Raw genomic sequence first — 21,101 nt, 5'->3', positions numbered from 1 at the left:
CCACCATTTGTGTCATCCAAGTATCCAACCAATCAGGACTCAGGTAGGTGTACCGGCACCCACCTTTGTTATAGTATTACTTTATAAAAATTAAAAATGATTTGTGTAAAGACCTATGTACCATTTTTTTAATGAAAAAAATAGTAACACCACTTGATTAAATAAGCCTTATTATCATATCCTTATTGTCAATCAACTTTTTTTTTTTTTTTTTTTTGGTATCATGTATAATAAGATACACAAACCTCTAATAAAATTTATAAAACATTATAAATATATATAAAGAGTATATTCATTATAAATTTAAAACATATTCCACTAATAACTAATTTAATCATCACATATGTAGTAATATTTAACAAGCTAACTAAATAAATTGAATAAACATATGCTTATAAGTTATAACATACATGTTCAAATTGACTAAACTCAAAAGTGATAATACATGACATATGACTCAAAATAATAATTTATTTTTATCATCTTACCTAATCAACTCTATTTACGTCAATGTTATCATCATATTTATCATCCTACAAATTTATTTCTTAATTGAAATTTTCTTCATCATCATCAATATTTACTATCTTTTCTTGTTCTTATGTTTTAATAATTTTTTAAAAATATTTCTTCTTGGCATTTTATTAGTTTTTTAGAATTATAACAATAATGACAAAATAAAATAATTATATTATCATTTAATACAGAAAAATTATTGAATACTCTAGGAATACTATAAATGCATATTCCCTCCTTTCACATGAATTGTGGGTTGCACCATGAATTTAATTAGTAGAACTCATAATTACGTGACAGAGAGAAGTATGCATTTATGATACTCTGAGAGTATTCTATAATTACCCCCTGATGGACATGTTATTTTTATTGGGCTCAATTAAGTAACCTAATAATTTTGTATTAAACACAAACCTAACAACTTGTTGAATTCAAATAAAAACACAAATTTTAACCCAAAAAAAGAAGAAAAAAGAAAAAACCTATTTCAAAGCCACATTTATATATCGTACAATACATACAATTTTATGTTACGATACAATGTATACAATACTCACCTGTCACCGCTAAAAAATGTTTTGCTCTAGCTTTGTCCATAGCCAAATATGGATAACTAGCTAGAAGTAGGAGCCTCATGGATTACCCACATCAGATGTATTACAAGAGGCTAGTTTGGGATGTGGCAAGGAGTTGGAAAATGCTCTTTGCCATGGCTCGGAAAATTTGGGGAAAAGATCCCTTCCAATTGAATCTTTCAATTCCCTCACATTTTTAGCTAAATATGCAACACGTGACATTTATTTTAATTTTTAAATGCCACATGTCTTACATTTAAATAAAAAATTGGAAGAATTTAAGAGATTAAATTGGAATAGATCTTTTTCCGAAAATTTAGAATTTAAGTCATTTTATAGTATATTGGTCTTTGTTACACAAATAATTTTCCATTTTTCCAAGTATTATTTAACATAAGGTTAGTGGCACACCTACCCTGACTAGCATTTCTCATGTTGTCATCCCGTCGATCAAAATAATTGGCTTCATAGTCCTCGTATAGAGGTATATTAGGGTCAGGGTAGGTGTGCCACCGACCTTATGTTTAATAATACTTGGAAATATAGAAAATTATTTGTGTAACAAAGACCAATATACTATAAAATGACTTATAAAAAAAAACTATAAAATGACCAATGTGCGCTAAGAAGGATAGACCTTATAAGAAAGGGACAAAATAAAAGGAAAAAACAAAACGAAACAAATTGAAGTCACGAAGATGCATGACTAAAACCTGCGAGAGGCGTAAGTATAAAGCAATAACCTAACAAAAGTGATTTTTTCCTTCTATCAGTCATGTTCCAAGTCATTTTATCTTGTGTTTAATTGTTAATGAACAGATCTCATCTAGACTCTAAGCTAAGTCATCCATGATCATAGGTTGTTACATTCAAAGATGACCAGTGTATAGAGTTTTGTATATCACTGGAACTATTATATTATTTAGAAAATATATGACTGAAAGAGGCTCTTCTTCTGTCTCTTATGGGACATTCTGGCATTTTACCCCTTTTTTTGTTTTTAATTGGCAATATGCCCCTGTTTCGAAACTATGTAGGTTTGTGCCCCTGTTTCGATACTCGATGACCCTAAAATCGAGTTACTTAAAGTACTCGATTGGTTTAAAATCGAATTATGCCCGACCAAACTTAAAAAAAAATATAAAATATAAAATATAAAATATAAAAAATAAAAAAATAAAAAATAAAAAATTGCATGAAACTCGACTTAATAGAAATCGAGTTCCAAAACGTCATTATAGGGCTTAAAAACGCCACTATAGGAATTAAAAAAGGCCGCTATAGGGCCACTGAACCTGGTATTCACACTTACAAAAAAAAATTTCAGAAAAACGCCACTATAGGGATTAAAAAACGCCGCTATAGGACCATTGAACTTAGTATTCACGCTTTTGGTGGGTTAAAACACGGCTATAACCTGTATTTTTTATAGTAAATATAATAAATTGGTTATTATAATAGACAAGTATCTATATAATTGCTAATAGTTCAACTCTTTCCTGACATTTCTTCAATTTCTCTTCAATGACAAAATTAAAGCTCTTCAATTTCTCTTCAGGTGAACAATGCCGCTGTGTCATTCAATGAAATCAATGAGAATTCAGTGGAGCATGCAGAGACAGTAATCAAAAACAAAATACATATATATATATATATATATATTTTTTTTTTTTTTTTTTGTGCATGTATAATTTTTTTTTTTTTTGACAAGTAGAGTCGCCAGTGATTGCTGCAAAAGAAACACAAGGAGGAGGATCGGTTTTTGTTAAAACAAGAAGAAACTACGTATGCATTTAGCCTAGAGTTGCGTTCTGAAGCAACATAGCAAACCAATCCAAAAGCTTGTTGGCAATGAGCATGCTATACTCATATACTCAGTTTTAGGGCTCTCAACAATCTAAACTGAATTTTCAGATTTTGTTTTTCAAATAATCCAGAACAAAAGATAAATAGATTCACAGTAACTTAAATCACAGCATCACAAGCATAAATATCCTAGAAATTAGTTTGTATGTGCATACAAACCAGAATATATACCAAATTGTATTTGGCCACCAAATAAGTCTAAACACCACTTCTACCCATTTCTTTCAACTATGCAAAGGGTATTAGAGAAAACAAAGTCAACTAAAGTTTGTCATTACGCGTAACAAAAATAGGTCGAGAATAGAAACGAGGTTTGTCCTCACCAAATTTCAGGGGTAGGATATCCCTGGTTGCCATGTCAAACAGTCCCACATCATGGCCTCCATATGCCATCCTAGGGAACCTTCGCCAAACCCAATGGTCATCGGTAAAGTAGATGCAATCACTTCTGCTAGGGATAATGCTTGTAGGAAAGTGACTGGAGAAGGAGTTGCTGTCACCAACAAAAAAAGCATGACCTTCCAAGTGTGTCACTTCCTCCCAAGCTGATGCATTGAAGTTGAACTTGTAGACAAAAAAAGATGTAGTCTCATGCCTCCTCCCTGAAGGAATAAGAAATCCGTTACGAAAAACAGCATAAAGATTTCCCAATGACTCCACCAAATATATTTTTCGGTGTTCCCCTACATCTTGTGGATGGTCAGCAATAACTTGGACCATATCTTCCAAAGGAGCATCAGGTTCAAAGCAAACCAGCTTGCCATTGTCACAAAGTGCATATATTTGATCATTAAAACGTGCAACATCCTTGAATTTCAAATTCTCTGGATTGGCAACAACAACCCACTCACCTTCTCCTCTTCTGTTCAAAGCAGCTCTAGTAAAAGCCAAACTATTCATAGGGCCAAAAATTGCGATGACAAGGAATGTTGACTCATCGGTAGGGTCCTTTAGAAGAATGAATTTGTGTACAAGGCAAAACCACTCTTCTCGAGGAGCCAGTCTTTGAATTTGTGGAAGATTAATTCGGTTTCCTTTTATAAGGTGCACAAGTTGGGTTACATAACGAGGGCCCAAGGTTACAACCCAGCCATGTTGAGATCCCCAAATACGTTTTCCGCGGACTTCAGATAGTTGTAATAGATGACGACTGTGGTCATAGAGGCTAAATAAAGTTCGCATGTCAGTTAATAGTGGCTCGGAAAGCATCAGCACAGGGAGAGGAAGCTGAGGTCCTCTACTGATGCTCGAACGTGCAGATCGCCAATCTTGGTTAACCCCTATAGCCGCTATATAATCTTTGAAAGTAGTCATTCGATTTACAATTTCACGAGCAAGATCTGGGGGAAGATGGGACCAGTAAATGGAGTCTGACGACTCTAACCCAATATCCACGGTTGTATAAAAAGAACAAAAACTTGTAGTTGAAAATTGGACTATTACAAAAAGAGGCACAATGGACGACATCGTTTCACAACGCAAAGCCGGGGACATGCCTAGGATCAGAGCTGTCGAGATCATCGAAATTACCAAAGGAATACCGGTGAACCTTAAACAAATCCCATTACGGCGACGGTGAGTGATGGGGATAAAACAATAATTGAAGAAGAACGTATTTATAGGTATAAGTGATGAGTTACATAATAATGGAAGAAGAACATACCCACCCATTGTCATTGACAACAACCCCCAAGTGAAAAGCGAGGTAATTTCTCCGTACAGACTCGTCGAGATCAAAGTAAAAGTAAAACAGCAGATTATTAAGAGTAATAAAAATAAAAGTCTACTCGTATAAGGGTTGATACTGCTTATATAGAAGCCACATGTAATTATTCCAGGTATGATAAGAACACCCCCAATCACCATGCTCCTTCTGATACCCTCAACCGAGTATAGGAGTTCAATGAAATCATAAATAAAGCTGAATACTGTAGGAAGAGTGCAGCAGAATATTAAGGCGAAAGCGAGTGAAGTAGTTAGTGACCTCATGATCGACGGAATTGAATGAGTCACTACTGTCACTCTGTGTTTTGACGATGAAAGCAACAAAACAAAACCGATCACTATCAGTAGCTCCAAGTGCCGATATTACGATCGATCGACAAGAAATTCAAACCGATCTGGAGCTAAGCCTTAGCCTGCTGTATTATTAATTGCAGCATGTGTCTGTGCGTGGATAAGTGGAGTGAAACCTAAAGAGCAATTGGAATGAGATGGTTTGGGAAAGTATTTTAGGGTTGAGTAATTGTGCTAGGACCACCAAAAATAGCACAAAGTTATGTCATCATTTTAGGTGATCTCAGCATTTTCCTTCAGGGTTGGGTTTTCATTTTCCTTAAGGGTAGGGTTTTCACCTTTAAATAGCAACAAACCATGTAATGTCATTGGGTGCCCACTGTTTGCGTCATCAAAAAAAAGAAGAAAAAAGACTCAGGCGGGTGCATGGCACACTGGCACCCACCTTATGTTATAGTATTACTTAGAAAAATGATCTGTATAAAGACCTATATACCATTTTTTGATGAAAAAAAGGGTAACAGTAACACCACTTGGTTAAATAAGCCTTATTATCATATCGTACGTATCGTCAATCAGCTTCTTTTTTTTTTTTTTTTAAATCGTGTATAATAAAATCTATAAATACCTAATAAAATTTATAAATAAGTTATAAATATATATAAAGAGTATATTCATTATAAATTCAAAACATATTCAACTCATGACTAATTTAATCATCTCATATGTAGTAATATTTAACAAAACTAACTAAATAAATTGAATAAACATTATAAGTTATAACATATATATTCAAATTGACTAAACTCAAAACTGATAATACATGATGTAGGGGCTCAATTTGAATTGAGTGTTGGGTTTTCAGCCCAATAATCCCAAACAATAAATTTATAGAGAGTGGGCTGACAGGCTTAGGTGCTGGCCGTCGATCACCATGCCCAAACTTATCTTATGAAAAATGGCTAAGTGTTTTCTTTCAAATGGGGGAATGCTCCTCGGCCTGCGGCCGAGGAGGCTCCCATCTTTCTCCCCCCCCTCTTTGCTTTACTAGCTTTTCTTTTATAGTTTTTATCTTCCTATCTCTTGCTTCCATCTGTTGATCGTCTATTCGCCTTTCTTCTGGTCGTCCATCCCATCAGAGGCCTTATCGGTACTCAAGTGGCTCACTCTAACCAACGTTATCCTGCTAAGGGGTTACCTCCTCATTAATGCGGCCAGGAGGGTTAGTTGAGTGCATTAAATGCGAGAGTGACAGCTTACTTTAGGGTTAGCCACTCTCTAAAATCACCTTTGTCAGGCCGAGGACGAGGTATCCTCGGCGTGGATTCAGGTAAATAGGCTCTCCCCCTCTCTCTCAGAAATAGCTTGTGCTCCTCGGCATGGGCCTTGGGCTTGCTATATGATGGGCCGAGGCTATCAGGCCTACGGGCCCCACACATGATATATGACCCAAAATAATAATTTCTTTTCATCACCTTACCTAACCAACTCTATCTAAGTCAATGTTATTATCATATTTATCATTCAACAAATTTATTTCTTCATTTAAATTTTCCTCATCATCATCAACATTTACTATATTTTCTTGTTTTTATATTTTAATAATTTTTAAAAAATATTTCTTCTTGGCATTTTATTAGCTTCTTAGAATTATAACAATAATGACAAAATAAAAGTAATTATACTATCATTTAATACTTTATTCATAGTTTAGAAAAGAAAATCGCAAATTTGAAAGTGAAGTATCAAGTGTATAAATTTTGTATGAGAGAGAGAGAGAGAGAACCCTATGGACATGTTATTTTATTAGGCTCAATTAAGTAACCTAATAATTTTGTATTAAACACAAGTCTAACAACTTGTTAAATTCAAATAAAAACACAAATATTAACCCAAAAAAAAAAAAAACTATTCCAATGCCACATTTATGTATCGTACTATACATACAATTTTATGTTATGATACAATGTATGCAATACTCTCCACTAAACAATGTTGTGCTCTAGCATTGTCCATAGCCAAATATGGATAACTAGCTAGAAGTAGGAGCCTCATGGATTACCCACACCAGACGTATTGCAAAAGGCTAGTTTGGGATGTGGCAAGGAGTTGGAAAATGCTCTTTGCCGTGGCTCGGAAAATTTGAGGAAAAGATTCCTTCCAATTGAATATTTCAGTTCCCTCACATTTTTTTGCTAAATATGCAACACGTGACATTTATTTTAATTTTTAAATGCCACATGTCTTACATTTAAATAAAAATTGAAAGAATTTAACAGATTAAATTGGAATAAATTTTTTCTGAAAATGTGAAACTTAACAGATTTGGAAACTAGCGGGTGAAACTCATAGCTGAGACACTAGTAGATGAACGTATGGAAGAATTCTGGCTAGAGGTGAAAAGCCCACAGTAGCTCCAGCATACTAGACCAAATGCATGGATCATGGAACCTGCCTCCGCAAGGGTGGCACAAAATTAATTTATATGTGAAGTTTGATTTGGAAGAGAAGCAAGTCAGAGGCACGGGAGCAGTTATTACTTAGGGCCTGTTTGGATTGAGGAGAGAAGGAGAGGGAGTGGAAGAAAATAGAGTAAAATTAGCTGAAAATTGACTAATTTTGAGCTAAATATACTCTACTTTACTCTCCCTCATTCTCTCTTAATTCAAACGGACCATTATAGATGGGAAGTGCAGCATCAAAGCAACTTTTTGTAAACAAATGAGAGGAACTAACGTCAAGAGGAATTCATTTACCATTTATTCTCAAAAAATTGAAGGAATTCATTTCCAACTTAACTGTATTCTTTTTGTACTTCTAACCCTGGTGACTTACGGGTTTCACATGGGACCTTAGAAATGTGTAGCTTCGATAAGTGAATGGTTTAAACTCTTCCATTTTCAAAAGCTTAGGGGCAATTCATAAAGAATATGGTCACACAAAATAACATACACATCATTTTCTGCTTAGTTGATGACAAGAATTTGTGCTCTGGCCGCATGCCAGTATTACTGTGCTACACTTCGCAACAAATTTCAGGAAATGCACCTGTTCTACAATATGATGCAAAAACCAAAATATAGTAAGGCATCCTTCCAAAAAGCCAAAAAGGTTACTTTGCACATTACAGTTTAAAAGTTCCAAAACCCTCTTGTTTTCCTGTCTCATTCATCCAGCAACCCCCATGGGTGAATTTTTGATTGACAATTATCAACCTGACAGCCAACTCTAAGCAATATGCACGCTGATGTCTGCCTGTGGTTTTGGCGGAAAAAATTTCACAATCTTTTGCTCACAAGTAATGACCAAAACCTTTTCTCTTACCATGTATCATAGATTGCATGCAGTTTCATAGCAATCATATCCATTTTCTGACATTGTTCCTGCTGCCCCCTTGGTATGTTTAGAGAGTCGAAACGTAGTTTTAGATTATTTGTCAAACCACACCTTTTCTCACTTCATTATATTTCTCTTTTCCAAACATCTTCTCCCACATGAAGGGGGTAGATCGGGGTAGAGAGGATTTTTCCTTAGAACTATGCAAACACAGCTGTATTATTATAATATAACAATTTCATATCATGGAGAGAGAGACAGAGAGGAGAGAGAGAGTGAAGGGACCCTATCAAAGGTAAGCAGAGCTATATATGGCTCATACATATCTTTTCTATTAAATGGGATATGCATGTCCTCAATATGGAGTGAACAATTTTACATGCTCCTAATTCTGTCCTCAATGTATGATACTCAACTTAAACTGATAGCTACAAACAAAATGAAAGGGGAACAAAAAGAAATTAACAAAGAAAAAAGAAAACAAGAAGATGACGAGAGAAACCTTAAGAATGATATTCCAAATGCCTTGACTGGATTTCTCTTAAACATATCAATCCTGTCACCAGATTGGGCAAATTTGTTTGGCCAGCATGTCCGCATTGGATAAGATTCTGTGTCTGATTTTGAAACAATCTAGGTTTCCTTTGACAGAACAATTTCTCTAAAATTAGTGTGACTGCGCTTCAAGAAGAATGTTTGTTGCCACATTGATGTCATTTCTAGCATGCACAAGAGCCTGTCGGGCTGAGTTCCTATCAAAGCCCATGGAAACAAGTGTAGCAATGGAGTCCTCGGGTGGCTCTATTGCAGATGGCATGGAAGAAGGATAGTTTCTCTGAAACCAAAAGAGGAAATAAGTTATTCTCTATCAACCAATGATGCTAAAAAAGAATACTAGTAATGAAAGAACCTTCACACCTGTAGCATATATTTTTATAAATCAATTTTAAGAGAAATCAGATGAGTATGACCAAAATATTGTCACAGATTCCATCACGCAGGGTGTGTCACCTTACCAAGATAGAAAAATGTCTTTAAAAAGTTTAGACATAGTCCTCCAAGAGCTTTTAGAGATGACCAGGGGCTCCCTACCTGACCTTTTCTCAGCTGTGTTGTTTAGGCTTTTTTATTATACACGAGTAGGGTGTCCATGGGCCTGCCAGGTTGGGCATTGAGGCTTGAACCTAGGACTGGCCCTTAGTAAATTCGGGCCAATAAAGATTGGCTCAGCCTGGCCCTATGGGACCAAACTTGAAGCCCAAGCCCTTGAGATTTCTGGGCTGGTCCATGGCACCATCCATTAGCTAACAAGTCGATTATGCCATTACGGTTCAAATTGATATTTGCTCATCAAAAGCTTCCACAAAGAATGAGGTTCAGTTGAAGTCCCAAAGGCTGTAGGCGGGGCTTCACGGAAGTCTAAAATACTCCTTTTCATCTAAGAAATTTTTTTTTGATAGGTAACTTTTCATCTAAGATTATAAATCAGTAAAGAATTAAAGATAATGATAAGGAATAATAAGTTCTTTCCTGAAAGAATTATGATTCAAACATCCAAGGTGCTGAGATCCTTGTCAATGTATTACATCAACTTTGGTAGCCCTTCTAACAATTCAGACTTCAGAACAAAATAAGTGTCAAACAATTCAAACTTCAGGACAGAAAACTTAGTATTTCACTGCGAACTTAAAACCAACATTGAATCAGTTTTAATCCCATGTCACATCCATTCCCTTCTAGTTTAGACATAATGTATGAAAGCAAACTGACAGGCTGAAAAATCTATCTTTCTGATCATATAAATGCTTGATGAATGCATCCATAACAAAGAAAAAAAGATTTAATGCCTCTAAATGGATTAAGACAATATGGCCTTTAAACCAATTTTAGAGTACAGACCCCTGAGAGCAAAAACTAGTTCAGTCAATAATGGGTAGTTAGGATGTTAAAAACACTTCCTAGTAAGCTCCAACTCAAATGGCACCTACTTCCCCTGTAAGAGCAAGGTAGCGGGTGAGATCATGGGTCTAAGGCCCACTTGATTTGTGTAGTTAGCAATTAAAAAAATTTACTTAGCAAAAAACAAACAAAAAAAAGGATGTAAAACACTTTTTTGCAATCAACATATTAGATAAGCAAAAATTGCCATAGCATGCTAGTTACATCCATTCTAACTCCTTAAAAAATAATAATTTTTTTTTTTTTTTTAAAGGCAATGGAAGATTTGAATAAAAGCATTAAGAAAAACACTTGCCTCCACTTGGCGACCTGCATAGGATGGTACATTTCCTACAATATTCCTAGTTGGTGCTGAAGGTGGACTCCCTGTGGTTGGCCAAGGTAGCCGCGAAAAAAATGAAGTAACAAACTCTGGGAACTGTAAAAGATATGCACACATTTGACTTTAATTAATTTCAACCTGAGCTGTAGCAATTGCAACCTATGTGAATAAGATATGTAAGTTAAACAATTCTTTATTTAAAGATGAAAGAAACAGATTCAGAAGTGAGGGAAAAAGATTTCACTCATATAGCACTATTTGTAAGTGAAATGTGTCTGCATATGTAGGAAAAAGTTCCATCTAAGATGTTTGTATCATTTCACTCTTATAATTCACTCTCAAGAGAGCAACTAAGATACCTCACACGAAGTTCACAGCTGCAAGGAAGCACTTATGAAATGTTTGAACAGAATACCTAGTTATCAGCTAAACATGTTGAATATTATTATAGCAGAAAGGAACAAAAGAAATAAACATCTTTTATTTTCAAATGTAACATTGATAAATAACCTTCGCCTTGCGAATACGAAAGACATTCAAACGATACAATGAACCAGCTAGGATCCCACATATCCCTGGCAAGATAGATCTTTTCCACGACGATAAAAGAAGCTACAAGACAGAAATTAAAATTAGATTTTAGCAGCTGAAGATAAGGAGGCCAAATTTGTTAAAAGAATTTCACATGGTCTAGCTTGCACCATAAACTGTATTATATAAACCATAGTCACTTTTTACCTGAAGACCAGCCAAATAGATGAAAGACTTGTCAGAGAAGCGAACACCAAATACACGAAACCATGTCGAAACTGGAATATCAAGGAAAAATGGTACAAATGACGCAAATATAAGACCATAAGGTCCAGAAGTGACCAGGTTCACAGCAGGATCTGCATACCAAAAAAAAAAGAGTAGTGGTTATTTTAGTGCCATTACTGTAACCGCAGAATGCATGACCTACTGAGCAGAATTTTGGGGGAAAAGAAAGAAAATACTGGAAACGATGATATGAATTAGGGTATATAATAAGTAAACAAAGTTAAGCTCAATATTTTTTCCTTGAATCCCATATATAAATGTGAGTAAACTCTAGCAACCACAATTTATACCACATCTGTATTTGGGAATTTATTAAGGAATGGAAAAAGTAGCAAGGTAATCTTTTGCTGCATTTGTGGGAGTTCATAAAAGAAGGAAAGGAAGTACATGTATACTTTTACTATTATGTCTGTTATTTTTTATTTTTTATTTTTTAAAGAAATGAGAATAAAAATGTAATTTCTCCTCAACCAATAAGAGGAATGGGTCATTCTGCCCACTTTTGGGATTAGTGCATATAGGGGAACAGATAGAATGGAGATTTCCCTCCTAACCATTCCATTACTTCCCACAAAACACCTAAAGATGAGAATATATTGAATATCCCTTAAAAATCCATTTAAGTCCATTCATTTCCCCATCCCACACAAGTGAACTATCAAAAGCATAAAATTGTACATGATTACGAGCCCAACAAACACAATGCAGGTTATCATGCTTCCATTGGCACCACAATGACCATGAGTGTATTGCTAAACCCATGATCATTGAAACACCTTCAATTCATACTTGTCCTATAAAGCACTAGAAACTTGAAAATATTAGTACTTACTTATTTAGTCCTTCATTTTTTTTTTTTTAATGTAAGTACTAATTTAGTCCTTCATATACCCATTTATAAATCAAAGCTGCCCATGCCTTCATACAATCATTATTGTGCTAACATCATAGCCATTTTACCATTTAAATTTTCTGCAGTGATCAGCATCCTTGGGAATCTACATACCTCTCCATATTAGCACTCAGATCTTCGAGCTAAAACAAAGATAGGTTCCTAAACTTATGTTAAATTATTCGGTTGAGCTTCAATATATAAGTACAATCATAAGAATTTTTTTTTTATAAGTACAATCATAAGAATTGCCTGCCCTCTCCATCCCATAAGAGCAACATCTTCACACAAGTACAACATTCATATAATCAATTCTCACGAATTCTCTATATGGCACCTATCATCATACTCAAGCAACTTCTGGTAATAATTCTGGCCAAGGTGAAACAAGCTGGTTGCTAAGACAGATGGGAAGGTGACGTGTAGTTAATTCTACACCTCTAGTTGCAGGGACCATATTCTAGAAGTTCCCAAGGAAAAAATTTCCATTCTTATCATTGGAACCATGCTGCTTCTTGAGAAGAAATACTTAAAAGGAATGGCCTTCTCATGGTTTCTAGACTAGAGATTCAACAGCTATCTATTCAGAGAACAAACAAATACTTCTGTCTATGACTTAGTGAAAGTTCTCACCAACGACAACTTAGAGAAGAGGGGTATGATGCTAGCAAATATGTGTGTTACGTGCACGAACAGCAAGGAATCCGTGAATCTCTTGCTGCTTCATAGTCCAGTGGCAATAGAATTATGAAACTTTGTTTTTCTAGTATTTGGAGTGAATTGGATAATGCCTAAGACAGTGAAAGATCTGCTTCAAGGTTGGTGACATTGTCCATAGCTTTCTGAAATGAAGTATGGAATGTAGTTCCTGTTTGCTTAAAGTGGCATATTTGGAGAAAGAGGAATAGGCAGACATTTGAAGATTAAGGAGCATCTATAAAGGGGATTAAATCTAACTTCCTAGGATCATTATTATATTGGTTCTCACTGGATCTCAGTAGACCACCTATGCTACTTGATTTTATAGTTTTATATATATATATATATATATATGATAAGTGAAAAACTTCATTGAAAGCAAATTTATAAAGCACACAGGACACGTACTAAGGGCAACTTGATTTTATAGATTCTCTTTTCATGTAATTTTAATAGGAGTCTTCAGGTATATAGCCCGAATACTTCTTAGATTCCTCTTGTGTACATTTGTTTCTTCTTAATAAATGTTGTTATTACCTACAAAACAACAAACAAAAAAACAAAGACAAAACAGATTTTTTGACTCTCTTCCTTCAAGAAAGTGTTTCTCCACCTTTTATTCATTTATTCATACTCATGTAGTGAGAAAACGCCTTTATTACTATGGTACAACAGAATTTTCTCTGCTCTTTGTCCCTGTAATTAAATAAACTTTGAATAAAAAGTTCCAACAAAAGGCACAACTGTAGTATGTGCGGGACTAGGATCCTCTCCATTTTGCTTTAAAATAAACTGGAAACGTTTCATGTAAAGTGCCTATCATATAAATCTCATTCCACAAAATGGGGGACGATAATTTATGGTAAGTGATGTTAAATGACACAACATCATGTACTAACTATAGATTTTTAAAATTTAAATCTGTTGAATGGCATCATATATGCCACAAAAAAATGCAATAACTACTTACTAAAATCCAAGAACTCGACAAACTCTAGCAATTAGAAAATAAACTTACTAGTGGCGTCCATCCAAACATTAAGATTGAAGAAATAGGAGCTTTTAACTCCAAAAATTATTTTTAACAAACCCTCACAAGTCTAGGTATTTCACTCTCTCCGCACACACCACATAAGACATGGATGAATTGCCTTTCAAATTCCACTGCTGTACTTCTCTTCAACAACGCCAAGTACCTTGCTTTGAAAGATTTATCTTGCTTTGCCATGAGGTAAAGCATTATTTACGCTTTGCGGTTGTTATATATTTTCGATGAGATGACAATGAGCTCTAGCTCAAATGACACCTCCTCCCATAAGTAAACATGGAGGGAAATAATGTGCATTCAAAACGCACAAGATTTGTTGTAAGCTTACCAATCAAGTAAATATATTTTCTATGAGATTATGTACTAATTATTTGATAAAAAAAAGCCAGTCTCTTTTGAAAATAAAATAAATCCAAGACACTTGGTAAATGTAGTAAAGTAAGCAGGATAACAAAGGTAACTAAGAACCAAAAGGCAAGATAATTATAAAAAAGATGACTAGAAGATATAAAAAAACACAGAGATTAATGAAAAGAAGAAATTTAAGAAAAATAAAAAACATAATCTAGAAGTATAGAACAACAAGTACCTTTAAGAAGTGCCAGAGCAAGGACCTCAAAGAGTAATGAAGCTATTACAGAGAACAAGATAAAGACCTGTATAATGGGGCAGACAAATTTTAGAAACAAAAAGGCTAAAAGTTATTAGCATTCCAAAGTGAAGAAGATTAATCTTTCTTATTTATTTATCTTCTTTTTCCTTCTCTGTTTCCACTGTTTGATAATTGAAAAATTGAAGGATTAACACATAATAAGTGTACATGAATGAATATAACTTTACTAAGAAATGCCAGACATAAAAGAACGTATAAACACAGTTAATCAAATTAAAGAAACTTCCATTTAAATTTGTTACCATTTACCAGAGTTAAGTTTCTTAGATTATAAAAACACAGACCTGAAAAACTAAAAAGGAGAAGCACAGAGTATCCAATAAATGTTACCCCTGTGATGTTAAGCTCATGATCATCTGTTGCATGTTCCAAACCCATGTAGGAAAGCGTAAGTAATGTAAATGGGAGCATTATAAAGCAGGGATTTTTGTCGAATTCAAACCCAAGTTTTTTAGAGGAAAACAAACTAAAAACTTCTATAGGATGCTGAAAACACTAGAATTCTTGTAGGAACTAACAGGCCAAAAAAAAAATTATTGACAATGCAGAATAGTAGTCTTACATAATCTTATATTTATAAGAAACCAAATCCTAAAACCCTAGAAACAATCAATAAAGACCCTTGATTTAGACTAATCCTCATATATGGTAAAAACATATAATGCAACTCAATTTCTTGAACAATCTAAAATAGACAAGGTTGAGATAGTAGTGCTAAAGCTTTCTCCATAGTATTTGTGAACAATATCAGTAAACAAAGATTTTTTTTTCCCCAGATCTTGTCCCGCATGTGTTCTTCCCGGAATTGGATAAAATCATCCATGCATTTGTCTTCAACTTTCCAAGGTCTACTAGAATCCAAAATAATACATTCCAGCCTTTTGCTCTATGATGCCCCACACAAAAGAACAATTTGCTCCTTTGCCCATGTGCATTTGTAATAATCTTCTATATTGCTGAAAAATCAACATATTTCTCTTTATTTGAATATATGGGATGTGTGCAAAGAAAATTTAGAAAAACTAGCATTGAATTTTTACCATGTCTGGAACAACATCACTTTTGCCTTACAATTTTTCACATTAATTCCCAAGCTATAATGCCTTCCCAAACTTGATCGTACATCACTTCTTCATTCCCAGGAAAGTCAAAGTTCTCACAATTCAATTCTATGACAATAGAAGAATTATTAACGGACACACCTTTCCAGGTGAAAGAATCAATCGTCACAAAATTGAGCACTCAGGAATTTCATCAAACACTTGATTTTCATCACATTCTTGGATAGTTTCTTGACTGTAACAGTGAAAATTTTACCTCCACTATATCATCATCATCATGAGAGTAGATATCATAGCTCGGTGGAGAACCCCTATCCACAGAACAATCCTTCAACTTGTTCATCTTCCAATTCATCTCTTGCTGCATGTTCTACAAATCCAACATAATGCAAGGAGTTTTCTTTCTCTAAACCTTAATTTTCATTTCTCTATGGGCAACAATACGCAAGGAGTTTTATTTTTCTAAATTTTAAATTTCATTCCCAAGGCCACCTTCGGTATGTCCAAAGACTCATTTTTAACCTCCAAAATCTCCATAAGAGCTTCCAATTCATCAAGCCACAACATCAACCCGCTGCAGTTGGAGTTTGATCTCTATCAACTTTTACCATCTACTTTGTCACAAAGTGATGGATCTTCTTCTCTCTAATACCAACTAATGCAGTCAAAAGCACAATAAGACACAAATTACTTCAATAGCCATTGGAATCTAAGTTTCTGAGAAGGTAGGGTGTTTAAGAAACCAAAGCCTAGAGTTCTAGAAGGAACTAACAAGCACAAAGCAATTTTATTTACAATAAAGAATAGTTGTGTTGCGGTATGCCAGTATCTTAATCTTGTATTATAAGAAGACCAAACCCTTTTTTTCATAATTATAACCAAACCCCTTACAACAACAATGAAGCCTTTCCCCCAATATTTTCTACACTTAGGCATGATTCTATTGAGCCAGATAATGCAGTTATACTGCCCAACAAAATGCAAATAATTATAATTTGCTAAGGCCCAACCAAATTGAGCAGGAACAAGGAAAAATAATCAGATAAGAATGGTGAGCTTCGTAAAAATGCTTTGAAAAAAAAAATTCCCTTGCCTACATCCTTAGAAATTTGCATCATAGTGGAAATTCAGAATGTGTGATATAATTTCTGCAAAATACATATATAATAATAATACATAAGTATTAAATTTGAGCTCATAAGTAATTTAAGCTAGATGTTTACTCACTGAGTACTTATTGGAACCTATCTGCCTCTCAAAGACCCTGAAATAGTATAGCAAGTAGAGTCCAAACAACAATTCTGGTGTAGATGAAAAGGCAAAAACTGATGCAATTAACTTCCAAATGCGAAGCTTCCCAAAAATATCCTGCCATTAAGATAGAATGATTTACACAAATGCTTACTCATAGTAAAGTTGAGTTTAGGGCACCTTTCAAGAAGAGGAGAAAAAAAATGTAATCATATCTGACTTTAAGGTTACTAATGTTCACATACAGTGCTCCATTACAAGTGCATATTTAATGTGGCTCACTAGAAAAACAGCCAGCACATGAAATATAATGTTTAGGGAGTTACTACATGGGAAGATATTTTACAGGAAAGCTTTGGAAATGCCTCTTCAAATATTGTATATATCTTTTTGTTTATTCATGTATCTGTCTATCTATCTCTTACATAAAAAAAAAAAATTTTAAAAATAATAAAAAAAATAATTCATGAATTAGAGAATATCTGGAAAATAATCTCCTATGGCAAACAATGCCATGGGGAAAACTAAAACATCAATTATAAGTTGTGAGGAAGCAGATGTAAAAATTTATATATGAACAAAAGCAAACTTATTATTGCATATTAGATAAATGATACACTACACACATACTCTTTCTTGAGTTTGTAATTTATGAATAAATATGACTCTTTTACATGCCCAGAAATTCACTAATGTCATGCTGTTTCAGAAACTTTTCCAGTTTCTTGTGACAAGGCAACTATAAGAAAATGCATGCATGGGACGTCATGCATACATGTCTAACTATGCCAGTATAGACGTATGTATGTAGTACAGATATTCCTGTATATATAATTTGACTTATAAACCACCAAGCAGCAGTGCTTTTTATTTACCAACCATGAAGTACAATAGTCATCCTTTTGAAGAAAAAGAAAGCATTTATCCTATCATTGAACAAGCTCCATCGAATTTCAAGCCATTACATTTCAAATTCCATCAGGGCAAGGAAAAATGAACAATAAGAAAGTCAAACATATGGAACTTGGGCCTATACCACATGGGCTATAATAATTACTACATTACTAACATTTGAAAACTACCAAATGAACACTGCCTAATCTGACTCCAATCAAAAAATTATCATATTTTCTGAGATCTTCATTAATCTAAAATATGATAAGCTGTATAGTAAGGGAATATTATAAGAAGGATTCTAGCCACATCAACAGTAAGACATTTGCCAACACCTATATAGATGAAACATCAAAAGCCAATCATGTGACACTTTTCTGAATGCACTAAAACTTCTATTGTATCAAATAATGAAATTTATTTATGAGTTAATCGGGGGAACAGTAATATAATTCATGTACATGGGAAGTGTACAAAGGTCCTAGAAGTAAATTTAAAATTTAACGAACATGAAAATCTAAAAAAGAATATAGCACCTAGAGTTCATCTAATCATACAACAATTTCTATACATAGAGTTAAATGATATAACTTTGAAAACTGAACTATTTATTTCCCCCTAAATAGCCCACAAGCTAAGGCAAACCAGCATTCCAAATCCTACATTATGATGGCTAAGCCTTCCTTTCCAAAATGAAAGCAGCTCAACAACTGACTTAGGCATACATGTACCTGAAGTGTCTTCTTTCAATAAAATGCTTCTTTACTTATCAAAAAACACAACCGCCTTAGGCATCATCTATTCAGCCCCAAAAGGATAACACTAGCAATCACACATCTACCATCATCAGTCATCACTGTACCTATAGCAAGAGACAATCACTTGTCCGCCACACTAGTTTTGCACAAACAACACAAATGTTCTCTTGATGAGGATTTCTACAATTAATATCATAACAAAGCAACAATCCCGAAAAAAATGTTATGTGGGACCATTGCACTCTAGAAACTCTTCCTATGAAACACTACACTAGTATACATCACTAGACCCTCTCAGAGGGTCAAAAAAATAGAAAACCAAAAAATTCCCATTACAAATTAACATTCAACATGTTTTATCCTCTCCTCCACTTGAAGATGATTGCACAAAAGATCAAGTAAAGAAGCAACAGGCTCTAATTCTTATCTTGGATTGCTTACAAAAATTTGGGATTCCAAAGTTAAGCCTCGTGACATACCAAAATACAAAGTTACAAAATATTTCATTATCCCCAAGAGGAACAAATAAAGAAACAAATTCTTCGAATCAAACTCTCCATGTCTGCACCTTTTCTTATGTAGTAAGTTTCACATGCACCTGATAGGGTCTTCAACCCATTACCTCACCCTTCACCTTCAAGAGTAAGAGGTACCATAGGAGCTAGAACTCATTGGCCTCTCCACATCCAAACAACCCCAACCCTCCCAAGGCCTTTGCACAAACTTGACCCATGGGTCACCCCACATACACACCATCCCTACTAATAACAGCCATTAATGCATCAATGATAATGAGGTAAATCAGTCTTTCCTTGGAATTTGTCCCTGTTATAACTAATACACTAAAGATCAGAAACAACGGACCACTGAAGAATATCATGAGCATAATATCATTACAAAAAAGGGAAACAATAAGTCAGAATTAGAGTTTTAATCCCCATCCAAGAATCTAAAAACAAAGAAGCCACTTTCCAATCAGGGAAAAAAACTGGTCTCAAATTAAGCCATCCCTACTCAGACTAACAAAATCCTTAATCCCAACCAGAAACGCAATAGTGCATCACTAAAACCTCAAATGATAGAAATGAAAAAACTGGACTTCAAAACTCAACAACAGAAACCCCATCTCCAATCACATGCTAAAAGCAACAGTACATCAGTTTAAGAGGTTTCTAATGATGATTAAAAAAAAAAGTAACTATAACCCACATCAGAAACAAGTTCAAAACACGATTGGCCATGCATTTAGAACCATAACAGTAAGTCAACCTCAATTTAGCTATTTCTACAGAAAAGTACAAACCCCATTTACAATCTCACCTGAAAAGCAATAGTACATATGCTAAAAATCATTTCTGTTTTATGGTAATGAAAGATAAAAACGGCCCACATTATAAAACATCAAAAATAAGATTAAAAACTACAACTTTAAGAGCCAAATATCATCATTTCACATACAACAACAAAGGATACACAATCTATAATCCCCAATTCAAACTACTACTAGAAAAACAAAAGAAAAAGAAAAAAGAAAATAAACCCACTTACAATTACATCAGAAAAGGCTATAAATTGATCGAAAATTATATGAACACTAAAAATTAAATCACAAACAAAAGATACAAATAAAAAATTAGAAAAAAAAGAGTACCAAATATGATAAACCGAGTTTAGCAGAACGGCCTTGGATCCCAAAGAAGACGGTGAAGAGGGCAGAAGCAATAATGAAGGCTCTTGTAACAGGAGCATTGTCTGCAACAACCCAAAAGAGAAAACCCATAAATGTTTTGAAAATTAGAGAGGAATAGAGAAAAGGGTATTGCTTGTAATGTAATATTAATGGGAAAACAAAGAGAGAGCGAGAGAAAAAAATTTGTATTGTACTCACTGAAACCAGATGGACCACCGTTCATCTTCTTCTTCTTCTTTCTTCTCAATGATCACCACAAGAAAGAGAGAGAGAGAGAGAGAGAGAGAGAAAAGAAGAAGCTAGAGACGAGTCAGACGACTTCCTTTTACAACCCCTTTTTTTTTGGGCTTCGATTTCTTTTCTGTTTATTTGGAAATGGAACTATCTCTCTCTCTCTCTCTTCTTACTTTTCTAAATTTTCTTTCTTTCTTTCTTTTTTTTGAAATTTTTTTTCTTTAATTTCAAGGAGGTTGTTTATATATATATATATATATATCTACAATAAATTATGTTGGGAAAGGGCAACCCCGACTTTTCAGGAAACTCAGGACTCAGGAAACTTAGTACGACTCGTCCGTATGAGAAAGTATAATATATTTAAGTAATACCAAATCAGTATTTGTTTTATTATTTCTTACTCAATAAATGAGTGACACCTATTTTAAAAAATCACATCAGACTACTCCAATAAATGATTAATTTATCTTCTCGATAATATAGAAGATT

At 34.2% G+C, this 21,101-nt stretch overlaps 2 protein-coding genes across 2 annotated transcripts; both read right to left on the bottom strand.

The window, feature by feature from the left end:
• Positions 1-3,218: 3,218 nt before the first annotated feature.
• On the bottom strand, positions 3,219-4,424 carry LOC112001668 (uncharacterized). Its single transcript, XM_024033843.1, has one exon. The coding sequence runs from the start codon at positions 4,422-4,424 to the stop codon at positions 3,219-3,221; it is 1,206 nt and encodes a 401-aa protein (XP_023889611.1).
• Positions 4,425-8,600: 4,176 nt separating this feature from the next.
• Positions 8,601-20,797, bottom strand: LOC112001685 (rhomboid-like protein 20). Its single transcript, XM_024033862.2, has 8 exons — positions 20,574-20,797; positions 20,337-20,437; positions 17,010-17,150; positions 14,638-14,704; positions 11,329-11,480; positions 11,101-11,202; positions 10,564-10,686; positions 8,601-9,144 (listed from the first exon to the last, which is right to left on the bottom strand). Exons 1-8 carry the CDS (start codon positions 20,596-20,598, stop codon positions 8,977-8,979), a joined length of 879 nt encoding a protein of 292 aa, XP_023889630.1. The 5' UTR covers positions 20,599-20,797; the 3' UTR covers positions 8,601-8,976.
• Positions 20,798-21,101: the final 304 nt, after the last annotated feature.

The sequence above is a fragment of the Quercus suber genome, unplaced genomic scaffold, assembly GCF_002906115.3.
Source record: "Quercus suber isolate HL8 unplaced genomic scaffold, Cork oak 2.0 scaffold_520, whole genome shotgun sequence".
Taxonomy (NCBI): domain Eukaryota; kingdom Viridiplantae; phylum Streptophyta; class Magnoliopsida; order Fagales; family Fagaceae; genus Quercus; species Quercus suber.
This window is presented reverse-complemented; position numbering and strand designations above follow the sequence as displayed.